The 20,315-nt window shown below is 42.0% G+C and overlaps 1 protein-coding gene across 2 annotated transcripts in view; it reads left to right on the forward strand.

Moving 5' to 3' along the window:
- Positions 1-20,315, forward strand: part of TKTL1 (transketolase like 1) — a 23,578-nt gene that overhangs the window by 601 nt on the left and 2,662 nt on the right. The window contains exons 2-10 of one of the 2 annotated variants that reach the window (XM_006915298.1): positions 3,024-3,141; positions 6,472-6,569; positions 8,830-9,021; positions 9,104-9,231; positions 10,391-10,584; positions 14,616-14,780; positions 15,131-15,287; positions 16,946-17,076; positions 18,802-18,885. In XM_006915298.1, the coding sequence (XP_006915360.1) occupies positions 3,024-3,141; positions 6,472-6,569; positions 8,830-9,021; positions 9,104-9,231; positions 10,391-10,584; positions 14,616-14,780; positions 15,131-15,287; positions 16,946-17,076; positions 18,802-18,885 (1,267 nt within the window). The remainder of the gene's footprint in view (positions 1-3,023; positions 3,142-6,471; positions 6,570-8,829; positions 9,022-9,103; positions 9,232-10,390; positions 10,585-14,615; positions 14,781-15,130; positions 15,288-16,945; positions 17,077-18,801; positions 18,886-20,315) is intronic. The other variant, XM_006915299.1, reaches the window with a different exon arrangement.

Genomic DNA, 20,315 nt, shown 5'->3' on the forward strand with positions numbered 1-20,315 from the left:
GCGGCGGGCGAGGCAATCCTGAGTTGGGAGGGGAGGACTCTGCGCTTTGCCCTCGACGTCCGGGTCCCGAAACGCCAGCACATGGAAATTTAAAGAATTTAAAGCCTAAAAGGGGGCCGTTGGGTCTTCCTGCATTTTGTTAAAGATTTTCGCGTCCGTATTCCTAAGAAATGTTAGCGGTTTTCTCGTTAGGTGTTTGTCTGGTTTTAGTGTGTAAGGACAATGGTGGCTTCAGAAGGATTTGAAATGTTCTTCAGTTTCTTCGGAAGAGTTTGAGGAGTGACGTTCATTGTTTAGAAATTTGATGGGATTCACCAATAAGGCCATCAGGTCCAGAGTTTTTGTCAGGCAGGTTTTTGAATATTGACTCAATTTCCTTATTCGTAATGGGTTTATTCTGATTTTTTATTTCTTTGTGATTCGGTCTTAAGTTTACTGTTCCTAGAAATTTCTAGGCTAGCCCATTTATTGACGTAAAGTTGTTCACAGTACTTTTTGTAGTCTTTATTTTTGTGGAATCGGTAGTAATGTCCTTATTTTTATTTCTGAAACAATTAGTAATTTCAAATCTGGTTTAGTAATTTCCCTGTTTTTATTTACCAATCTAGCTAAAGTTTTGTTAATTTTTTCAAAGAACCAACTTTTGTCGATTTTTTGTTTTCCTAGTTATTTTAATTATGCTCTTAACCTTTTTTTTCTGGTAGCTTTGAGTTTAGTTCTTTTTCTAATTCAGAAATTGTAAAGTTGGGTTTTTGATTTGAGGTGTTTCTTTTTTAATACGTTCGCAGCTATAAATTTCTCCTAGCACTGCTTTTGCTGCATCTCACAAATTTTGGTATGTTGTTTTCTAATTTGTGATTTTTTCTTTGGCCCATTGGTTGTTTAAGACCTGTCTTTTTTCGGATGATTTTTACACTTTCATTTTGCTCCTTTCACCTTCAGAATTAATGGTTTGCATTTTCTATAGGTCTAACAATTTTTAAATTCAAAGCATCCTTGCAAGGCAGGAGGTTTAAGTCTCCATTTTCTATATTCTGAAACTTTAAAAGAGATTGTTAATACACACAAGCTAGGCTGAATTCTTACTCTTCCAACAGTTGGGGCAGGGCTCCAGAGAATTGGTTTCTGTCCCCTCTTAATAAAATTCATTTTAGGTAGTAGAATGGGATCTTCATGGTGTTTCTTTTTTAAAAACTTTTCCCCTAGGTGTATTGAGATACAACTGACAGCACTGTATAAGTTTAAGGTATAGGGTGTAATGATTTAACAGACATATATTATGAAACGAGTACCATGATAAGTTTAGTTATCCATTTAATACAGATAAAAAAAAATTTTTAATTGTTTTCTCCTTCTGATGAGAATTCTTAGGATCTTAACAATTCTTAACCACTTTCAAATGTACCACACAGTGGCGTTAACTGTAGTCATCTTGTGCATTACATCCCTGGTACCTGTTTATCTTCTACCTGGGAGTTCCTACCTTTTGATCACCTACCTCCAGTTCCCCTTCCCCTAACCCCGGCGTCTGGTACCATGAGTCTGATGATGTCTTTTTTTTGTTTGTTTCGTTTTAGATTCTACATATAAGTGAAATCATATGATATTCGGGGGGTTTTTTTTTTTGGTCTGATTTATTTCACTTAATGCTCTCAAGGTTCATCCATGTTATTGCAAATGTCATAATTTTCTTTTTTATGGTTGAATGATAGTTCATTGTATACATGTACTACATCTTCTTTATAAATTCCATGGACACTTAGGTTGTTTCCATGTCTTGGCTATTGTAAATAATGCTGCTGTGAACATGGGGGGCGTGCAGATATCTCTTCGACGTAGTGTTTTCATTTCTTTTGGATCTATTCCTAGAAGTGGAATTGATGGATCATATGGTAATTCTATTTTTAATTTTTTGAGGGTCTTCCATACTGTTTTCCATAGTGGCTGCACTAATGTACATCCCCACCAACAGTGAACAAGGGTTCTTTTTTCTCCACGTTCTCACCAACACTTATCTTTTTCATGATAGCCATTCTAACAGGTATGAGGTGATATCTTCCTGTTGTTTCAATTTGAATTTCCCTGATGATTAGTGATATTGAGCACCTTTTCATTTACTTGTTGGCCATTTGAATATCTTCTTTGGGAAAATGTCTATTCAGGTCCTTTGACCATTTTTAATTGTTTTTTTTTTTTTTTGCTGTTGTATGAGTATATTTTTTTTTTGGATATTAATCCCTTAGAGATATGGTTTGCAAATATTTTTCCCATATGGTAGATTGTCTTTTTCATTTTGTTGATGATTTCCTTTGCTGTGCAGAAGTTTTAGTTTGGTGTAGTCCCATTTGTTTATTTTTATTTTGTTACTTGAGCTATAGGTGACATATCCAAAAAAATCATTACAGAGATCTATGCCAAGGAGCTTTTTTCTGTTTTCTCCTAGGAATTTAATGGTTTCCAGACTTACCTTTAATTCTTAATTCATTTCAAGTTAATTTCTGCAAGTATTGTAAGATAAGGGTTTAGTTTCATTTATTTACACATGAATATTCAATTTTCTCAGCACCGTTTATTAAAAGGACTATTTCTCCATTGAGTATCCTTGGTTCCCTTGTCAAATATTAGTTGACCATATTTGCATGGGTTTGTTTCTATTTCATGGTCTTTATGATTAACGATATCACAAATGCATTCAAGCGTGGAAAAATGTTTAAGTGTTTACGGGGTCATCAGGTAAACTTGCCCCAAGTACCTAGGTGCTCCATTGATAGAAGGAGACTGGCCTTGGAGGTCTCGCTTTCCACAGGAAGAGAGGCTATGAGGTTACTGGGCCTTAAAGTATCTTTGAAAGCTGCGAGCTTGGGAGGCAGTGGCCCTGCATCCCTTTCCTTTGTCTGGATTCTTCCAGGGCTGGAAGTAATGACTGGTGCTTCTAGTCTGAGGAGACCATGCGCTGAAAAAAGCCTTCTCATGCACCGTGTCCCTTACTTATGAGAATGACCTATGCCATGTCTGTTTTTCAGCCACCCCACATCATGCAGCAGTGGTGCTGAGATCATGTCTGTGCTGTTCTTCTACGTCATGAGATATAAACAAGCAGAGCCAGAGAACCCAGACAATGATCGATTCATCCTCTCCAAGGTAAGCTGGCATGGGAGCCCAGAGCCTGCTCAGAAGCTTACTTCTTAAACTTGTTTTTAAAGCCACCATGTGGCAACAAGGCCTGAAATGGGCTCTGTTTATCCTTTTGGTTCTTTCTTTGTCTCACATCTTAGTTCATTCATGCTGCTGTAACAAAATACCGTGGACTGGATGGTTTATAAACAATAGAAATTTATTTTTCACAGCCTTGGAGATGAAGTCCAAAATCAAGGCACCAGCATGGTCATGTTCTAGTGAGGGCCTTCTACCTGGCCACAGACTTCTCATTGTATTCTCACATAGCAGAAGTGTTCTCTCTAGGATTTCTTTTATAAGGACACGAATCCCATACTTGAAGGTTCTGTTCTCATGATCTAAGCACCACCCAAAGGCCTCATCTCCTTATAGTATCTCCTTGGGCATTAAATTTTCAACATGGATTTGGGAGGGAGGGCACAAACATTCAGACCATCACACCCTATAAAGGTCTAAAGGGCGTTCTAGTGAGGACTGCGTGGTGGGAAGGATGACTTGTGGCAACTGGCTGCCCTTCCTTTCCTTTGATGGTGCCCCTCCTCACATCAGCTAGCACTAAAGCCCCCCAGGCAGAGTCATGATGTCCCCATCCTCTGCCACCTGGACAGAGGTGGGCAACATCAGCAGATCCAACTTCCTAAGCTCAAAGAAAATTGATTGAATTTGGAGGGACATTCCACCCCTGTCCGTCATCTTTCTCTTCTATTTCTGCAGCTATGACTTAACACCAATGGGGGACTTTCTCATTAGACTAGATATAGTGCCAGGTACCTCATGACATTGGGGGACAGGAAAGAAAAGGGGTGTTAAAAGCAAGGTCAATGTAGAAGGCTGGAGTTCTTTTAATGTTATCCGAAAGTTTGCTGCGTCTTTATCAAATCATTCAAAACTCAGTTTATAGAGCACCAGGTAAAAACAACCCTCAGATGTGGGCAGCAGGAAGTAGTTTAAAGACAAAGTCAGAATAGGGATCAGGCCAAAGTATCTGGGGTTGTAGTTATGACTCATCTTGGTATCTGAAACATAATCTCGAACAAGGTTTGGTGGAAGATAAGTAAAATGTGTAGAAAGAGATGAAGCAAAAGTGGTTCATTAGTAACAGTTGGCGAATCTAGGTGAAGAGCACATGGGACTCCATTGTACTCTTCTTCCAGCTTCTCTACAAACTAGAACTTCCTTGAAAATAAACATCAAACAAATAGGGGTGTACAGAGACAGTATGAGTGTTCAGGTCTCCACTTTAGAAAAAGGAAAGGTGCTTAGACTACTCCATTTCCACTGCTAGCCCATCAGATGTTTGGAATAATTGGCCTTAGAGGAATAAAGATGCTTTCTGGTGTGCAGTAGCAGGCTGGGCACTGTTTCAGCTGCCAGAATTTGTGTTCATCAGATTTAAGCAGCAGTTAAAATTGGAAGAAAAGAGAAAACACAAGAATGTGGTCCACTTTGGCTCTGGCTGGGAATGGTGTAAACGGACCCACTACAGGTAGAGGAGCCCAGGGTTCACATGATCAGTGTTCCCAGGACACGAGTGTCTAACGCAGACAACTTCATTAGAGGGCTAACTTTTGAAGTCTGGCAGTGTCATTGTAAGGTGCTTGGTTTCCCTTAGAGCCCTCACGATGCTGAAGGCTGGGGAGGGGGGTTTGCAATGCCCCCACACCACCCCCAGACATTTGTGTTTATCAGTACATTTGTTTTCTCCAGCCAAGGTGGCCTGCAAAGTAACCAGAAGACTTTTCTGTAAGCTTGTTTTTGAAGTGCTCTTTGTGCTGGAACAAAGATGACAACGTGAAAAAGAAATCTTTCTTTTCTAGGTGCATGTAGCACGTCATACACATCTTTATTCTAGCTTTTGGCCACTTTCAATTGTGAGTGTCTCCCTCCATAGCATAAGGGTTCTTGGAGAAGAGAAAGGAACCCATGTAGGAACACTTCCGCCATGCCAGCATCATGCTTGTGCCCCCACCAGTCTTCTCAATTCTACAGCCTCCTGATGCCTGAGTGAAGCTTTGAGGAGGTGATTTCACTTGCCTCACTTTAAAGCCAGGGAGAAGCAAAGTTGGTCTGAGTGCCCAGACAGTCCAAGGGCATGCAAGGCAACTGGGAGCCAGAATTTGTTCCAGGAGTAAGGTAGGAGCCATAGGGAGGAGGATGGAGCTAAAGGTGTCATTAGAGACTTGAGTGGGATAGGTATGTGGGGGAGATGCAAAATGGAGGGGGAGTCTGGGGGCCCAAAGCTGTGGAGAACGGGAAGGTCAAGAGCCCTGGGAGGAGCAGAGGAATTAGGTGGAGAAGGAAAGGAGAGGAACCTGAGACTGACAAGTACTCATCTGTGGTAGTGACAGCACACACCAATCTCTGCTTGAATGGAGAAGGAGACAGACAAGAAACCTGTTAATAGATAGCTAGCATTTCAGATGAGGCTGAGTATCCTGGATCCAAGAGAAGTAGAAGGGTAGGGGGTAGTAATTGAAAGAGATGGTCCAGGAAGGCCTTGATGCTGACATTCAAGCAGAGATTTGGAAGGGGTGAGGAAATGAGTTGTGTACCTATTTAGGCACAAGCACTGAGTACTTGGGAAAGAGCCGCAAGTGCTAAGGCCCTGAGGTAGGTCTGTACCCAGTGCATTCAAGGGGCAGCAAGGAGGCCAGTGCACCCAGAGTGGTGGGGGGTGGGAGGATAAAAGGTGATGGAGGCCAGCGTGGACAGGTCGGTGTGAGAACTTGGGCTCTACTTGGCACAAGATGATGAGACCTTGGACAGTTCTAGGCAGAGAGCTATGAGTGGACTTAGGTTTTAACAGGCTGCCCTGGTAGCTGTGCTGAGAATGGCTATGGAGGAGCAGGGAGGCCACTGCAGTGATGGAAGGGAGACATGTTTGTGGCCAGACCAAGATGGTGGCAGTAGAAGTGATGAATAAGTTCAGTGTATCTTAAGATCCTGTATTCTCCAAAAAGATGAACATTTGGTTTGTGTGTTGATGGATGGCAAGGCGCATGCTTAGGTTTTTTGCTTTGCTCTTGTGCTCTGTTTAGGCTGCCACGTGGAGGAAAAAATCTCTACGTTCCCAAAGCTCCAGTCACCCTTGCAACATTGCATTTATTACCTATGGCTCCCCTGACTGTGATGTTGATCTGAGTGTAATGAAGAGGAAGTCACTCCACAGGATGGGAGGAGGGGCCACTCTGAGGAGCTGCCTATGCTTGGTGCCAGAAGTTGGCCTGACACTCAACTTCCTGATACCCATGTTCTACAGATGCACCTAGGTTCATTTGGTCCTTTCTCTTACAGAGACTGTCATTTGTTGATGTGGCAACCGGATGGCTTGGACAAGGACTCGGAGCTGCATGTGGAATGGCGTATACTGGCAAGTACTTTGACAGGGCCAGGTAAGGCACATCCCCAGAAACCACTTAACTGTTCCCACCCTACTCCCCAGGCACTTTGGCTTTATTTATAGCTCATTAGTTTGGGAAGACAGTGATTGTTTTGAAAGTTCAGGTTACCAAGCGTTCAAACAGTAAAGAAATTGCACTTCTGGAAACTGTTCTAGCATCTCTGGTGGGGTTCTAAGTGTCTCTGGTTGGGTTCAAAGTGCTGCCTGCAGTATGAAAACCAGTTCATCAAGACTCTAGTCTTTCCTGAGAGAGACATCTTTCTGTTTTCCATCTCTTACTGAGCTTTACTACAGAATGAGCAGGTGGCACATTTGCCTTTGCATTAAGGACCCCTAAATGTTAATCAAAGGTCTTTTTCTCTGGGGTGGTTCCACCTTTCTGAAGACAGGTAGATCAGTGCCTTTCTTGCAGAGGCATGTGCCCAGCTGATGGTGATAGGGGAGCAAGGTGGGGGCAGGTGACAGGACGAGGGCAGGGTTCGTCATGGTAGTGTGCATGTTCTACTCCCGTGACTACCCTGGTGTGCCTGAGTCCAGAGCCCTTCAGTCCCCAGTTTGAGCCTAGGTGGCCTCTCTGGAGGCAATTCGTGCTTCCTCCACTAAGGCAGCTGCCTCACTCCATTTCCCGTAAGTCAGTTAACATTTTTTACTGCTCGTTATTGCCTCTATTAGTCCCTATTCTGCAGTTAATCACTTTTTTAAACTTCACTTACAGCATTTTTGTGGGGTCTGCATTGTTTTATTGGTGTGTGTCATGTTTCTGCTGCGGAGGAATTAACTATTTACAACAGAACATAATGCTCTTGAGGTAGAATGTTTTGATTGTTATGATTATTGTAAATTTGTAAGATCAGAAGTAGGTGGCAGTGCTTAAAATGGAGCTTACCAAGAAACTGTATATGATGTAAATGTTTGGGTGTTTAAGGGAGCTGCTTTCTCCCTATCACCTCTTGTTTGTTGAACCCAGAGAAGTGGCATAGCCTTTACAGATGGGATGAGAAAACTAGTGAAAGGTGGAGCCCATCTTATGAGACCCAAGGTTTTTTAAAATTATTTTTCAATCACAATTGACATACAATATTGTATTAGTTTCAGATGTATAACATAGTGATTAAACTTCTCTGTAACTTACTAAGTGATCACTCTGGTAAGTCCAGTACCCATTAGATACCATACATAGTTAATACAGTATTGACTATATTCCCTATGCTGTACTCTCCATCCCTGCGACTGTTTTCTAAGTACCAATTTGTACTTAATCTCTTCCCCTTTTTGATTCAACCTCCCAAACCCCCTCCCATCTGGCAACCATCAGTTTGTTCTCTTTATGAGTCTGTTTCTGTTTTATTCATTTGTTTTTTTGGATTCCACATATAAGTGAAATCGTATGATACTTATCTTTGTCTGACTTATTTCTCTTAACAATATTCTCTAGATCCATCCATGTTGTTGCAGATGGCAAGACTTCATTCCTTTTTATGGCTGAGTAATTTTCCATTGTATATATGTACCAGCTCTTCTTTATTCATTTAGTCATTGATGACACCCAGGTTGCCTCCATATTTTGGCTATTGTAAATAATGCTACAGCAAACAATAGGGATGCATATGTTTTTTCAAATTAGGGTTTTGGGTTTTTTCGGATAAATACCCAGAAGTGAAATTGCTGGATCCTTCTTTGTTTCTTATAGCCTTTGTTTTAAAGTATTTTGTCTGATATGTATTGTTATCCCAGCTTTTTTGTTTGTTTTCATTTGCATGAAATATCTTTTTCCATCCATTTACCTTTGGTCTGTGTGTGTCTCATCTAAAGTGAGTCTCTTGTAGACAGCATATAGGGTTTTTTTTTAAGATTTTTTTCTTCTCCATTCAGACACCTATGTCTTTTAATTGGAGCACGTAATCCATTTATATTTAAAGTAATTATTGTAGTTATTGCTTTTTTCTTATTCATATTTTTGCTGCTGTTGCTTCTTCAAAAAGTCCCTTTAACATTTCTTGTAATACTGGTTCGGTGGTGATGAGCTCCTTTAGCCTTTTTTTTGAGGGGGGGGTCTTTTTTTTAAACACACTTTAAAAGTTGTGTTTCCTCAATGTTGAGTTTGGACAGGGTGAGGAAAACGGTCTTAGGAACCTGATGCTCTCAAGCAGCCACATCAGTCTGTTCCTTTGTTTCTCTCCATGAAACATATTTGCTCAAGTGGCTCCAAAGAACCCCATGAGGGGTACTAACCTTGTCTTGGCTTGCCCCAGCTACCGGGTGTACTGCCTCGTGGGAGATGGTGAGTCTTCAGAAGGCTCTGTCTGGGAAGCGTTGGCCTTCGCTTCCCACTACAGTCTGGACAACCTTGTGGCCATCTTCGATGTGAACCGCGTAGGCCACAGTGGCGTCTTGCCCCTTGAGAACTGCATAGACGTCTATCAGAAGCGCTGTGAAGCCTTTGGGTAACTATGTCCTATTTTATGTCATCAATTTCTGCCCCATCTCCTCTTCGTCTTATAACTGGGTCTCCTTCTTGGTTGGCAGGTGGAATACTTACGTGGTGGATGGCCGTGATGTAGAGGCACTGTGTCAAGTGTTCTGGCAAGCCACTCAAGTGAAGAACAAGCCCACAGCTATAGTTGCCAAGACTTTCAAGGGCCGGGGCACTCCAAGTAAACAAGTGTTTTGGTTTTTTTCCCGCCTGGGGTTATTAAAAACATTTGCCTTGCACAAAAGACAAGGCAGAGGGAGGCTCAGGCTGGCTGGGCAGACAGACTCAGTGCACAGTGACCATGCCTGAAATATGTGCTGGAGGCTCTTTCTCTCTTTGGCTTTGATAGATAGAATGTCTGGTTACAGTCGGGGGGAAGCTCAGACCCCCAGCAAGTGAGCAGTGGTTTTCTGCCTGCATGGTAGTGGTGGCTAGGGGGATAGTCCATCAGTTAGAGGACTGGCAGGAAATAATTTCCACGGGAGTGCAGAGTAAGAAAGTGCTGCTACGTGTAGGAGCAGATAGGAAATAAGGGTGTATACACACACACACTTGCCTATGCCTACATTATTAGGGAGAACATGCAGGCAACTAGTAAAGCAGTACCTGCAGGAAAGGTAGCTGGGGAACTGAGGGCCTGGGGAAGGAGGGGGTTTTGAAAGTCTTAACTTGCAGATTTCAAAGCTGACACAAGAGATGTGATTCCTGTTGTGTTATTAATGTCGACATTTTAGAATAAAACTTTTGTGACTCCTCCCCAAAATAGTTTTACCCCGGTACTCCCCAGTTCAGGAAATGAGCCCTTGACCCATTTGCTCCTGGCAGAAACCTGAAAATCATCCTTGCCTCTCCCTTTTATGCCTCCTATACGTGTACCGAGTCCATTATCAGTTCTAACTGATTCTGCCTTGAAAGTATATCTCAGATCTGTTCAATGCTCTCCATCTCTCCCACCCAGACTCCTGCCATCTCTAACTGCACTCTCCACAAGCCAGTACCCACAGGGCTACCGCGGTGATCTTTTTACAACAGGGAACTGATCAGTCACGTCCCACACCCCAACCCTTCAGTGGTTTCCCATTTTGCTTTGGATAAAACTCCTTATACCCATGGGATCCTACATGGTCTGCCCTGCCTTTCTCTTCCGCCTCATCTCCCTCTATTCACCAGCACATGAGCCAGTGGGCCTTTGTCCAGGCTTTTCTCTGGGAGTGCAATTCCATTTCAGGCTCCCTCTGAGTCCTCAGCTGACATCTTTTCCATCAGGATGTCTTTCGAATGACCTGATAGGCGCTCATTAAATATTTATGGTCAAACGTCTTTAATTTCTTTGATTGCAGGTGTCGAAGATGCAGAAAGTTGGCATGGAAAGCCAATGCCAAAGGAAAGAGCAGATGCAATTATCAAACTGATTGAGAGCCAGATACAGACCACCAGGAATCTCGAACCAAAACCCCCTATTGAAGACTCACCTCAGATCAACATCACGGACATAGAGATGGCCTCTCCACCAGCTTACGAAGTCGGTGACAGGGTAGGCAAACAGCTTTGTTCTTTGCTTTTCTTCCTAAATCCACAGGACTCTTCATTTACTCTGATCTGATCTCCACAGATAAACCAATTATTAGATGGCATGACATTTAACTAATGGTTATAAGCAATAAAAATGGGTTTACTTTGGGAGCATTTGAGATATTGCTCTCTAGCATATGTCCTCAGTTTTGGCTCAGATAAACTCAAATAAAAATTCAAAAAATGGGTTTACCTTTTCTTTTACTATCTCTAATGTTTATCATTTGATTTCAAACTTAGGTCTGAATTTTCTTATTAGTCAATTGCTACTTATTAGCACTCAGTGCTGTGTAGCTTTTGCTTGCTTCCAAAATTCAGTTTGCAGTTCTGCAGTCTACTGTGCATAAAACAATTCTATGTCTGCTCTAAGGATGGGGACCTGGCTAAGCCAATCTTTTGAACTTATTCCCTGGATTACTCAAGGAAGTGGGCCAATTCATCAAAGACCAGTTTTTCAGAAAGGGAACAAATTAGGCATGAAATCTTGAACATAAAGCCTTTTCATTTTTTTTTATCATTTTTTTATAGCCTGCCTTCTGGTATATTATTAATTACAACACACCCAAAATAGGCATGGTCTTCTGGATATAAAGAAACGAGGTGGCAATCCTAGGAGGAAGGAAATACTTTCTGGCCTTCCGTTATTTTCCTTATTTATTTGGGGACGTTCTGAGTGTTGCTTTTGTTTCCTCAGGCAGGTAATGTGGATTAAAATTGTGATACAGGTTAAAAATGAATTGACTACTTAAGAAATGAGAAAACAAAAAGCGGAAGAAAGTTAATAAGGAAGAAGTGCACATTAATGAAGGGTGATTTGGCAATATGTGTTAACGCTTCATCTGTTCACAGCCTCAAAAGTAGCAGTGCAGCTCAGAAATTTATCCTACAGAAATACCTGTGCAAAATTGGAAATGACCCAGCAAAAAGAAAAAGCTAAGGGCATGCCCAAATTACTTTTTTTCCAAATTATTATTAAACGTTTTTGAAGTTGCAAAGCAGTGTAGAGTATAATTCTATTTTCATGTGGAAAATCTTAAAAGGGGGCATCATATATTAAAAGGCATTAAAAAGGATATTTGGAGAAATAACAGCAAATTAAAGTGATATTTCTGTGTGAAAGGTGAAATTATGGGAACTTTTCATTTTTTGAAAGACATATTTTATGAATAGGAAATAAAAGTTGGCTCGCTGAATTACTAATATAGTAGACAAGTCATTAGCTAGTTTACTTAAAAAGTTTATATATATGTATAAAATTATAAGAAGAGGTAATCAGATGTAGAGAACATTCAGAAAATTACGAGAAAACTATTCAATTCTAGTAATCGATATGAAAACCTGTAAAAAATGGACCATTTTAAGAATACATAAAATACCAGAATTGAGTTTAAAAGATTAAAAAAAAACACTTAAGTAGATAAACAGCCATAGAAAAATACCAATCTTAACTTCATTAGTATATTAAAAGAAGTATACAAAGTAGTGAAGTTCAAATTCGTAATGTGCATGATTCATCTGTAATTGGGAGGGGGGATTTTGATACATGGAAACAAAAGCAGTTCATAAAATTCATTCCTGTTTTGTTTTTTTTTTAAGTAACCTCTTACTAAAAGTAGGACAATCTAGGTATCTTAAATCTGGAACCCTATTTATACCTAATGTAAAAATATCTCATTAACCTGGCAGAGATTAAGCCCCACTCTGGAAGTGCCAGCCAATGCAGTTAAATAACAGTCTAAAAAACTGAGTCCTGCCAAGAAGCAGGCAAGCCTATCAGCATTTGCAGGTGATAGAATTGTAAATCTGGAAAACTGAAGAGAATCAACCAGACATGGTTAGAAGTAAGAAGAGTCCAGTAAGAGAGCTTGTAGCAAAACTGATCTACAAGGATTAATTCCTTTCTTATATTAACAAAATGGAGAGATGATCTCATTAATAATGGCAATAAAACTTTAAAAAACAAAAAATTTATATGAGATCTACATATTAAGATGCTTTTAAAATTATAGCCCTAAAAGAAGCTCCCCTGCCTTGTACGTACAACATGCTCACCCAGTATTTCTGTGTAGACCATTCCTGAAAGGTTGCTGCGTGGACCTGTCATTTCCTCTTACCTCTGGGGAGGGGAACTGGGTGGCTGGGGGGACAGGAGAGTGAGGTGAAGGAGGCTTTTTCACTTGATATCCTTTTATAACTTGAATTTTGTACTGTTTATATGAATTGCTTAATTTAAAAAATATTTTGGGGTGGATGAATGACAAATAACTGAAGGGTCAAACTTTGTTGTTTTTATGGCGGCTTTATTGAGCTATATAACTCACTATACAATGCACCCATTTATGAAGTGTACAGTTCAATAGTTTTTAGCATATTGACAGAATTGTGCAGCCATCACCACACTCAATCTTACAACGTTTTCATCACCCCAGTAAGAAACCCCTTACTCAGTAGTAGTTACTCTCTGTTCCTACCCGTCCCCTAGTAACCACTAATCTACTTTCTGTCTCTGGATTTGCCTATTCCGGACATTTCATATAAATGGAATTATGTAACGTGTGAACTTTCGTGTCTGTCTTATTTCACTTAGCACAATGTTGTCGAGATTTACCATGTGGCATGTACAGATACTCCATTTTATGGGTATACCACACATTTTGTTCATCCATTGATGGATATTTGGGTTCTTTCTACTTTTTGGGTATGGTAAATCGTGCTGCAATGAACATTTGTATACAAGTTTTATATAAACGTATTTTTCTCCTAGATATATAACTAGGAGTGGAATTTCTGGGTCACATGGTAATTCTGTGTTTAAGATTCTGAGGACAAGAAAAAACTTGTTCTTAATAGAAAAAATATTATAAAGATTTGGTTCTCTCCTAAATTCATAAATTCAGTCCAATCTCAAACTGTCCTAATAGAATTCTTTTTTATCGGTATTAGGATTCTCAAGTTCTACATTTTTTTTTTCAACATTAACAGTTTTATAGCTGAAAAGTCACAAAGGTATTTGCATTTTGGGAAATTTAAATTTTTTAATCAACTATATGAATAGTACAGAAGAATAAATTTATTTTTGAGAAATTGCTACTCGGTGAGCCAAGTATAGATTTAAGATTGGCTAGCCAATCCATTTTTATGACCCTAAAGGAGTTTATTAGTGAGTCAGAAATTTTTTTTATTCATTAGGAGAGATGACAATTAATCCTCGTGCATTGTTGGTGGGATTGCAGATTGGTGCAGCCACTTATGGAAAACAGCCTGGAGCTTCCTCAAAAAATTAAAAATAGAACCCGCCTTATGAGTCAGCAATTCCACTTCTGAGTATTTATCTGAAGAAACCCAAAACGCTAATTCGAAAAGATGTGTACTCCTATGTTCACTGTAACATTTGCAATCGTTAAGGCATGGAGGCAACGTGGGCGTCCATCAGTGAATGATTGGATGAAGGCGTGGTACATATATACAATGGAATATTAGTAAGCCATAAAAAAATGAAATCTTGCCAGCTGCAGCAACATGGATGAACCTAGAGGGTATTATGCTAAGTGACATAATTTAGACGGAGAAAGATGAATACCACATGATTTCACGTATATGTGGAATCTAAAGAACAAGCAGACTTACAGATACAGAGAATAAATTGGTGGTTTCCACATGGGGAACTGGGTAAAAATGGTGAAGGGATTAAGAAGTACAGATTGGTAGTTACACAATAGTCACGGGATATGAAGTACAGCATAGGGAACAAATATAGTCAGTAATGTGATAGCTATAGTTATTATAGTGCCAGGTGGGTATAAAACTTATTCTGGGGAGGATCACTTCATAAATTATATAAATGCCTAACCACTGTGCTGCACACCCGAAACTAAAGTGGTATTAAATGTCAAATGTAATTGGAAAATAAAAAATAATTTAAAAGATAATATGCAATTCTACAAAATATTACCTAAATCCATTCTAAGAAATTCTACTGTGTGACTCTTGCAGGTAGCTACTCGCAAAGCATGCGGTTTGGCTCTGGCTAAGCTGGGCCATGCAAATGATAGAGTTGTTGTGCTGGACAGCGACAGCAAGATCTCCACCTTCTCTGAGATATTCAAGAAGGAGCACCCTGAGCGTTTCATCGAGTGTTTTATTGCTGAGCAAAACATGGTGCGTGTGCTGTGGGCCCCCCTCTTGGGTCTTTTCACTGATTAACAGTGGCCCACTGGACATAGAAGACCCAGCCCACCTTACAGTCTTTCTTTCCATTTATAAAAGCCAAGGAACCGGAAGGAAAAAAGTCTTCAGGGAAACAGGTAGAGAGTAGCCAGGCAGGGTCTGAGGGGTGGTTTCCAGGACTGCTGGAAGGAACGTTCCCTGGATACATGCTTTTGGGGATGGTGCTGAGCAAGAATTATCCCAGGAGCCACACACTATTCTTGGAAGCGGGAAAGGGAGGCTGTTAGGGGTGATAGGGCCAGGGTACAGGGATGTTCTGATTCACCTTCTTGGTGTTCCAGGTGAGCGTGGCCCTGGGATGCACCGACCGTGGTCGAACCATTGCTTTCGCTAGCACCTTTGCTGCCTATTTGACCCGAGCGTTTGATCAGATCCGGATGGGAGCCATGTTTCAAGCCAGCATCAACCTTATTGGGTCCCACGGCGGGGTATCCATTGGTATGAGTTTTCAGTGCCATCATATTGATAGCCTTTCTACTTTATAAAGATTATGTGAGCAGTTGAATTGCCAATGTACTTTGAGTTTCATAACGTTTGATCATTTGTAACTTTTTTTAAGCCATATTATGTTTTAAAAGTTTCAGATACTGTAGGTAGCATTTGAGCAGATCTCTTGATGTTACAGTAAAATGCCCACTCTTGTAGTCATCGAGAAACAGTGGTCTGTCCTGAGTACTTCTTAACGTGTCTAGCCACGTACTGAGTATGAATAGGGCCACCCAGCATTAGAGCATCCCTTTCTGCTCTTCGTGTAGTTGCTTTAGTCTAAATGGGGATAAGCAGAATGGGCGCAGGGAAGTGAAGAGCACAGCCTGCCAGGGATCTGCCTGGGTGGAGCGGTGCAGTTGGGTGGGATGGGAAGCCTTGAGAATCCTGTGGCCAGGGAGCGAGGCTGAGGAAAGACACAGCTCTCTAGGTGTTAACCTGGCAGGAAGAGCTGGGCAGAAACAGTGGGCACAGGGAAGCCAGAAGAGGGTTGAAATATGGTGTGCATTAGCAGTGGATAGAAAATAAGAGTGAATCTGAGAAAGTCTGAAGAAAGAAGTCACATTGCTGACAGGTGGGGGAGTCCGAAAAGGTGCCTGATGTGCCTATTGTGGGGTAGGAGCCCTAGGTAGATGTGATAGCTTAAATGGCTGCTAGAATGCTGGATAGGTAGGGAGGGCTGGCTGGAAGTGCACGTTTGGTAGTCATCTCTGAAACTCCCTGGGGGAACTAGACTGGCTAAGAAGTCTGGATAGGCCAGACACAGGCGGAGAGAGCTGTGTGAGGAGAGGGGAGGGCCTTGGCAGGAGTCTTCACCTGGGGCTGAGTATAGGGAAAGTTTCAAAATAAGTCAGCGAAGTGAAGAAGTGGTTCTAGGTCCAACTCAGAGGAACTGGGAGTTCTTAGGGTAGATAGTTGTCCCAGGCAAGGCAGTATACACAGTGATAGCCCCCTTCCTAGACGGAGGAGGTAGGCCCCTGGTGTACATTGGGCTTTCTCTTTCCACAGCATTTCTGGCCAGAAACTCTTCCCAAACACATACTAAGGCTCCCTTAGTTACAGCAGCTTCCCAAAGGTACTCCCAAGGTTTGTTATGCTTAGCTACTTTGAAGGCCTTGAGAAGTGAGTAAGATCTCTTCAATCTAAAAACCTCAGTCTCTTGATGGAGAAGATAAGAGAGCAGGGAAGTAAGGACAGAGACTGAAGGGATCCACCTAATGAAGACAGAGGCAGAAACTTGGTGGGGCCCAGTCGGCCAATGGTGCTCAAAGAGAAGAGCATCAAGTCATCTTGGACAGCAGTGCCCAGTGACCAAGCACCAGAGGTTGGCGAAGGTCAGGTCCAAGAAGAGACTGCTGGTTTGTTGATCTGGTAGGTCAATTAGGAGCTGAAACTGGAGTGTCCTAGTGCTGTCTCAAGGGAGATGGATGTGTGACAGGTCATCATAAGGCATTGTATCGACGTAAGTATTGGACAGTTTTATAGAGCTCTGCTACAGAAGTTTTGTGGCCCCTTCTGTCGCAGTAAGAGCTGTTATTTATCCAGCAGAGTGCTGGGGCCTAGCTTGGTCTTCCTCATGTTTTCGTTGGGCCACTGCTTTGTTTTCTCAGGTGAAGACAGCCCCTCCCAGATGGCCTTGGAGGATCTGGCCATGTTCCGAGCAATTCCCAACTGCACCGTTTTCTATCCAAGTGATGCCGTCTCGACCGAGTATGCTGTGTTCCTGGCAGCTAATACCAAGGTATTTTTAAGGGGACACTGATTCAGACAGAAAATGCTTCTGAGCTCTGCTACGAGTTTGGTACTGATGGTTGAAGTTTTCCCATCTTTCTCTCAGCATAAAGGTCACGTTATTCATTATAGAAAATTTGGTTATGGGATTCCTTTTAAAAATAGAATCATTACCCAAAAAAGGTGATGCATCCCGTTGAACATGAACACATTCAAAGACAAAGAGTGAGAGGGACACTGAAGCCCCATCCAATGGCCTGGAGTGAGGAGAACTTGGGGAGAACAGGGAACACTCTGGGGCTCTAAGGCAGAGACCCTTTGGCAGGGCTGCAAGAGTGCCCAGAAGTGAGCATCAAGTGCCAGCCTCAGATGCACCCTGTGCCACCACTGCCTCGTGGCACCCAGAAAGCTGAAGAGTGGCCAGTGTGTCTCCACTACAGATAAACCCCAGGGTCTCCAGCACAGCTCCACCTTCAGAAACAGCACAGAAGGGCAAGAGTGTGGCTTCTGCCTCGCTTGCCCCTCCTGAAGTCTCAGGCGAGGGCATCAGGTGACCACAGACTAATTCCTGCCCAGAAATGGGCAGGGGCAGCTAGGTATGCAGTCTTCGCCTTTGCAACCATTCTGTCGGTCACCAGACTCCCTTCACCACCCAGCCCTGCGCCTGCCCATGCCCCCTACACAGGCCACCCTGGGCACAGGGTGGGTCACAAATTCCATTCTAAGCATTTGCAACACAGTAGGGACCTGCTTCTCTGACCTTTGAAAAAAACCTAAGCGTGCTGACTGTGTTGTTGTATACTTGCTTGTTACTATATCCTGGAAATTGCTTTATGCCTGAATATCATACACAGAGTGATCCCACGTGCTGGAGGATTCCATTTCTAGGAAGTGCAAAAGAGGCAAAACAAAGCTGTGATGGCAAATCAGAATAGAGATTGCTGCTGGGGTGGGAAGAGTGACAAGAGAGCCACAAGGGGACCTTCTTGGCAGATGAATGATATCTAGGCTTTGGTGATGGTTACGTGGTGTATGCCTTTGTTAGAATTCATGAAACATTCCACTTAGGTAAATTTTACTTCAGTAAAAACACAGAATAGAATTGGTTCCTAACGTGGGAAGGAACGAACAGAAGATGTTACTAAGTTAATATGCTAGTTTATAATGCATGATTTAATGTATGTAAATTAACAAATACTTTAGACAGTATTCATTTATACTTCTGCTTACGTATTCAAGTTGATAAAAATTAATTACATCTCATTGGGAAAATATTGAGTCATTTTATATTCTGGTGTTTAAGGTATTTCTAAGGTTGAAGCATTACAAGCTACCGTAGGAAAAAGTAATTCTTTAACATCGCGTTCTGGGCTTTCTGGTCAACATGAGCTGGTGCTCCCGCCCTGGAATCCTGTTCAATGGAGACAGAACAGGTCACTGTGTATTTGAGAAAGCTTTTCTAAATTGGTGAACATGACAGCATGGAAAATTTGTCACTGAGGGCGTCCGCCAAGGTGCTGCATAGGCTTTCGCCTGGCTTAGTAGTAACTGGATCAGGTGACACCTGACCTGTTTGCCAGTGCTTGTAGGTGCTGGTCCCTTGCTCCAAAATGTGCACTTTGTTTTTAGTAAAAATAACTGTTCAGTCCTCCCTTCTCCCCCATTTCTAAAGGCTTATTAGATGCAAATTGAGCTTGATGTCTAAACTGTAGCTCTTCTTTTCTTTATACCCTAGGGGGTGTGCTACATTCGGACCAGCCGTCCAGAAACTGCTGTTATTTACAACCCACGAGAAAACTTTAGGATTGGACAGGCCAAGGTAAGACCTGAAATGCTGCAGTGTCTTCTAGTGTCGTTTCATGTGCAAAGAGCTGTTCTAAAGCCAGCACTAGGTATCCCCACAAAGCTGCATCCTTTCCTTGTTCTAGTCTTGGAAAAAAGTCTATCGTAACCTTTCCCTGCTTTTCCTCAGGAAGGAATGTCCTGCCAATATGAGGCTGAACTGAACATTTCTCCTTTCTGAGTAGAGTCTGTCTTTGTTGAATTCTCAGAGATAAAGCAGTAACGACATGAAGATATTTGAGTTAACTTACTACAGTCTCAAGCTAAACAAACAATAGGACCCATTTCAAAGGAATAATCTGTTAAGGTTCAGGTTTTGCCATATTCAAGGCCAGGAATAAAAGGGAACATGAACCATTTTGCTGCTGGCCATTGCATGGCCCCAGATAGTTTTCGCACATTGGATTTGGCCTTACCTACAGGCCTACTGATAACAGCTGGCATCTCTGGGCATTTCCTGTCTCCTGTGTTCTCACAAAAGCCCTAGAAGCATGAACTGTGAGCAGCTCTGTTTGTAGATGAGGGGCAGAGAAGGTGAGTAGCTTGCCCAGGGTTCAGTGAACAGCAAGACCAGCGTTCAAGCCCGGGCAGCATCCTGGCCTCTGCCTCCTGCTCAGGGCTGTTCCTGTGGAAAGCCAGCAGTCTGCGTAGAAAATAAGTACCCACCACCTAGTGAGCAGAGCTTGCTGGCGTTTAAATATATTTTCTTGCTTTTGCTTTTTTCTAGGCATCTGTGTATATTGTACACAGTTAAGATGATACTGCATAGGAAAGTGTTGTGCTCTCCTTTTATAAGCCTTTTAGAATGTCATTAATACTCCTAAATGTGCGAAAGGCTGATAGCCACTCTTGAAGGAGCAACAGGTGACATTTGACTTGATTGCTAAGGGCTAGGCTGCTCCAGAATGATTGTCCGAGCACTGAATGGTTTCAGTGCCGTAATAAAGTAGGTATATCCAGAACAGTCCATGGCCTGCCACTAGGTAGCTGGCCACCACTGAATGGAAGAGCTCCAGCATTCACTGTCGTGTTAACTATAGGTTTTGTTCTCTCTACTCTCACATTTCAACCCAAGGCTGTATGTTTGCTTCCGGAGTGCGTGTGGTGGGGAGTTCTTGATACTAGTCATATGGCTTTCAGAGCTTTCTTATATCTCTCCCATCCCCCACCCCTAGTACTTGCCCTGCCCTGACAAAATGAAGTAAATTTCCTGATGGTAAAGTATATGAGTTAAAATGTGTGTGATAATATGCATGGCATTGATAACTCAAGGGTTAAGTTTTGCAAAGGGGACATAGGACTGTGTGTGTGTGATGTGCACACATACGTGTTTATATGTACGTATATATGAAAAGATGACATTCTCAGAGAATAGGGTGGCTTAGAAGCCCTGAACATCCATACCGT

Source organism: Pteropus alecto, unplaced genomic scaffold, assembly GCF_000325575.1.
Source record: "Pteropus alecto unplaced genomic scaffold, ASM32557v1 scaffold396, whole genome shotgun sequence".
Taxonomy (NCBI): domain Eukaryota; kingdom Metazoa; phylum Chordata; class Mammalia; order Chiroptera; family Pteropodidae; genus Pteropus; species Pteropus alecto.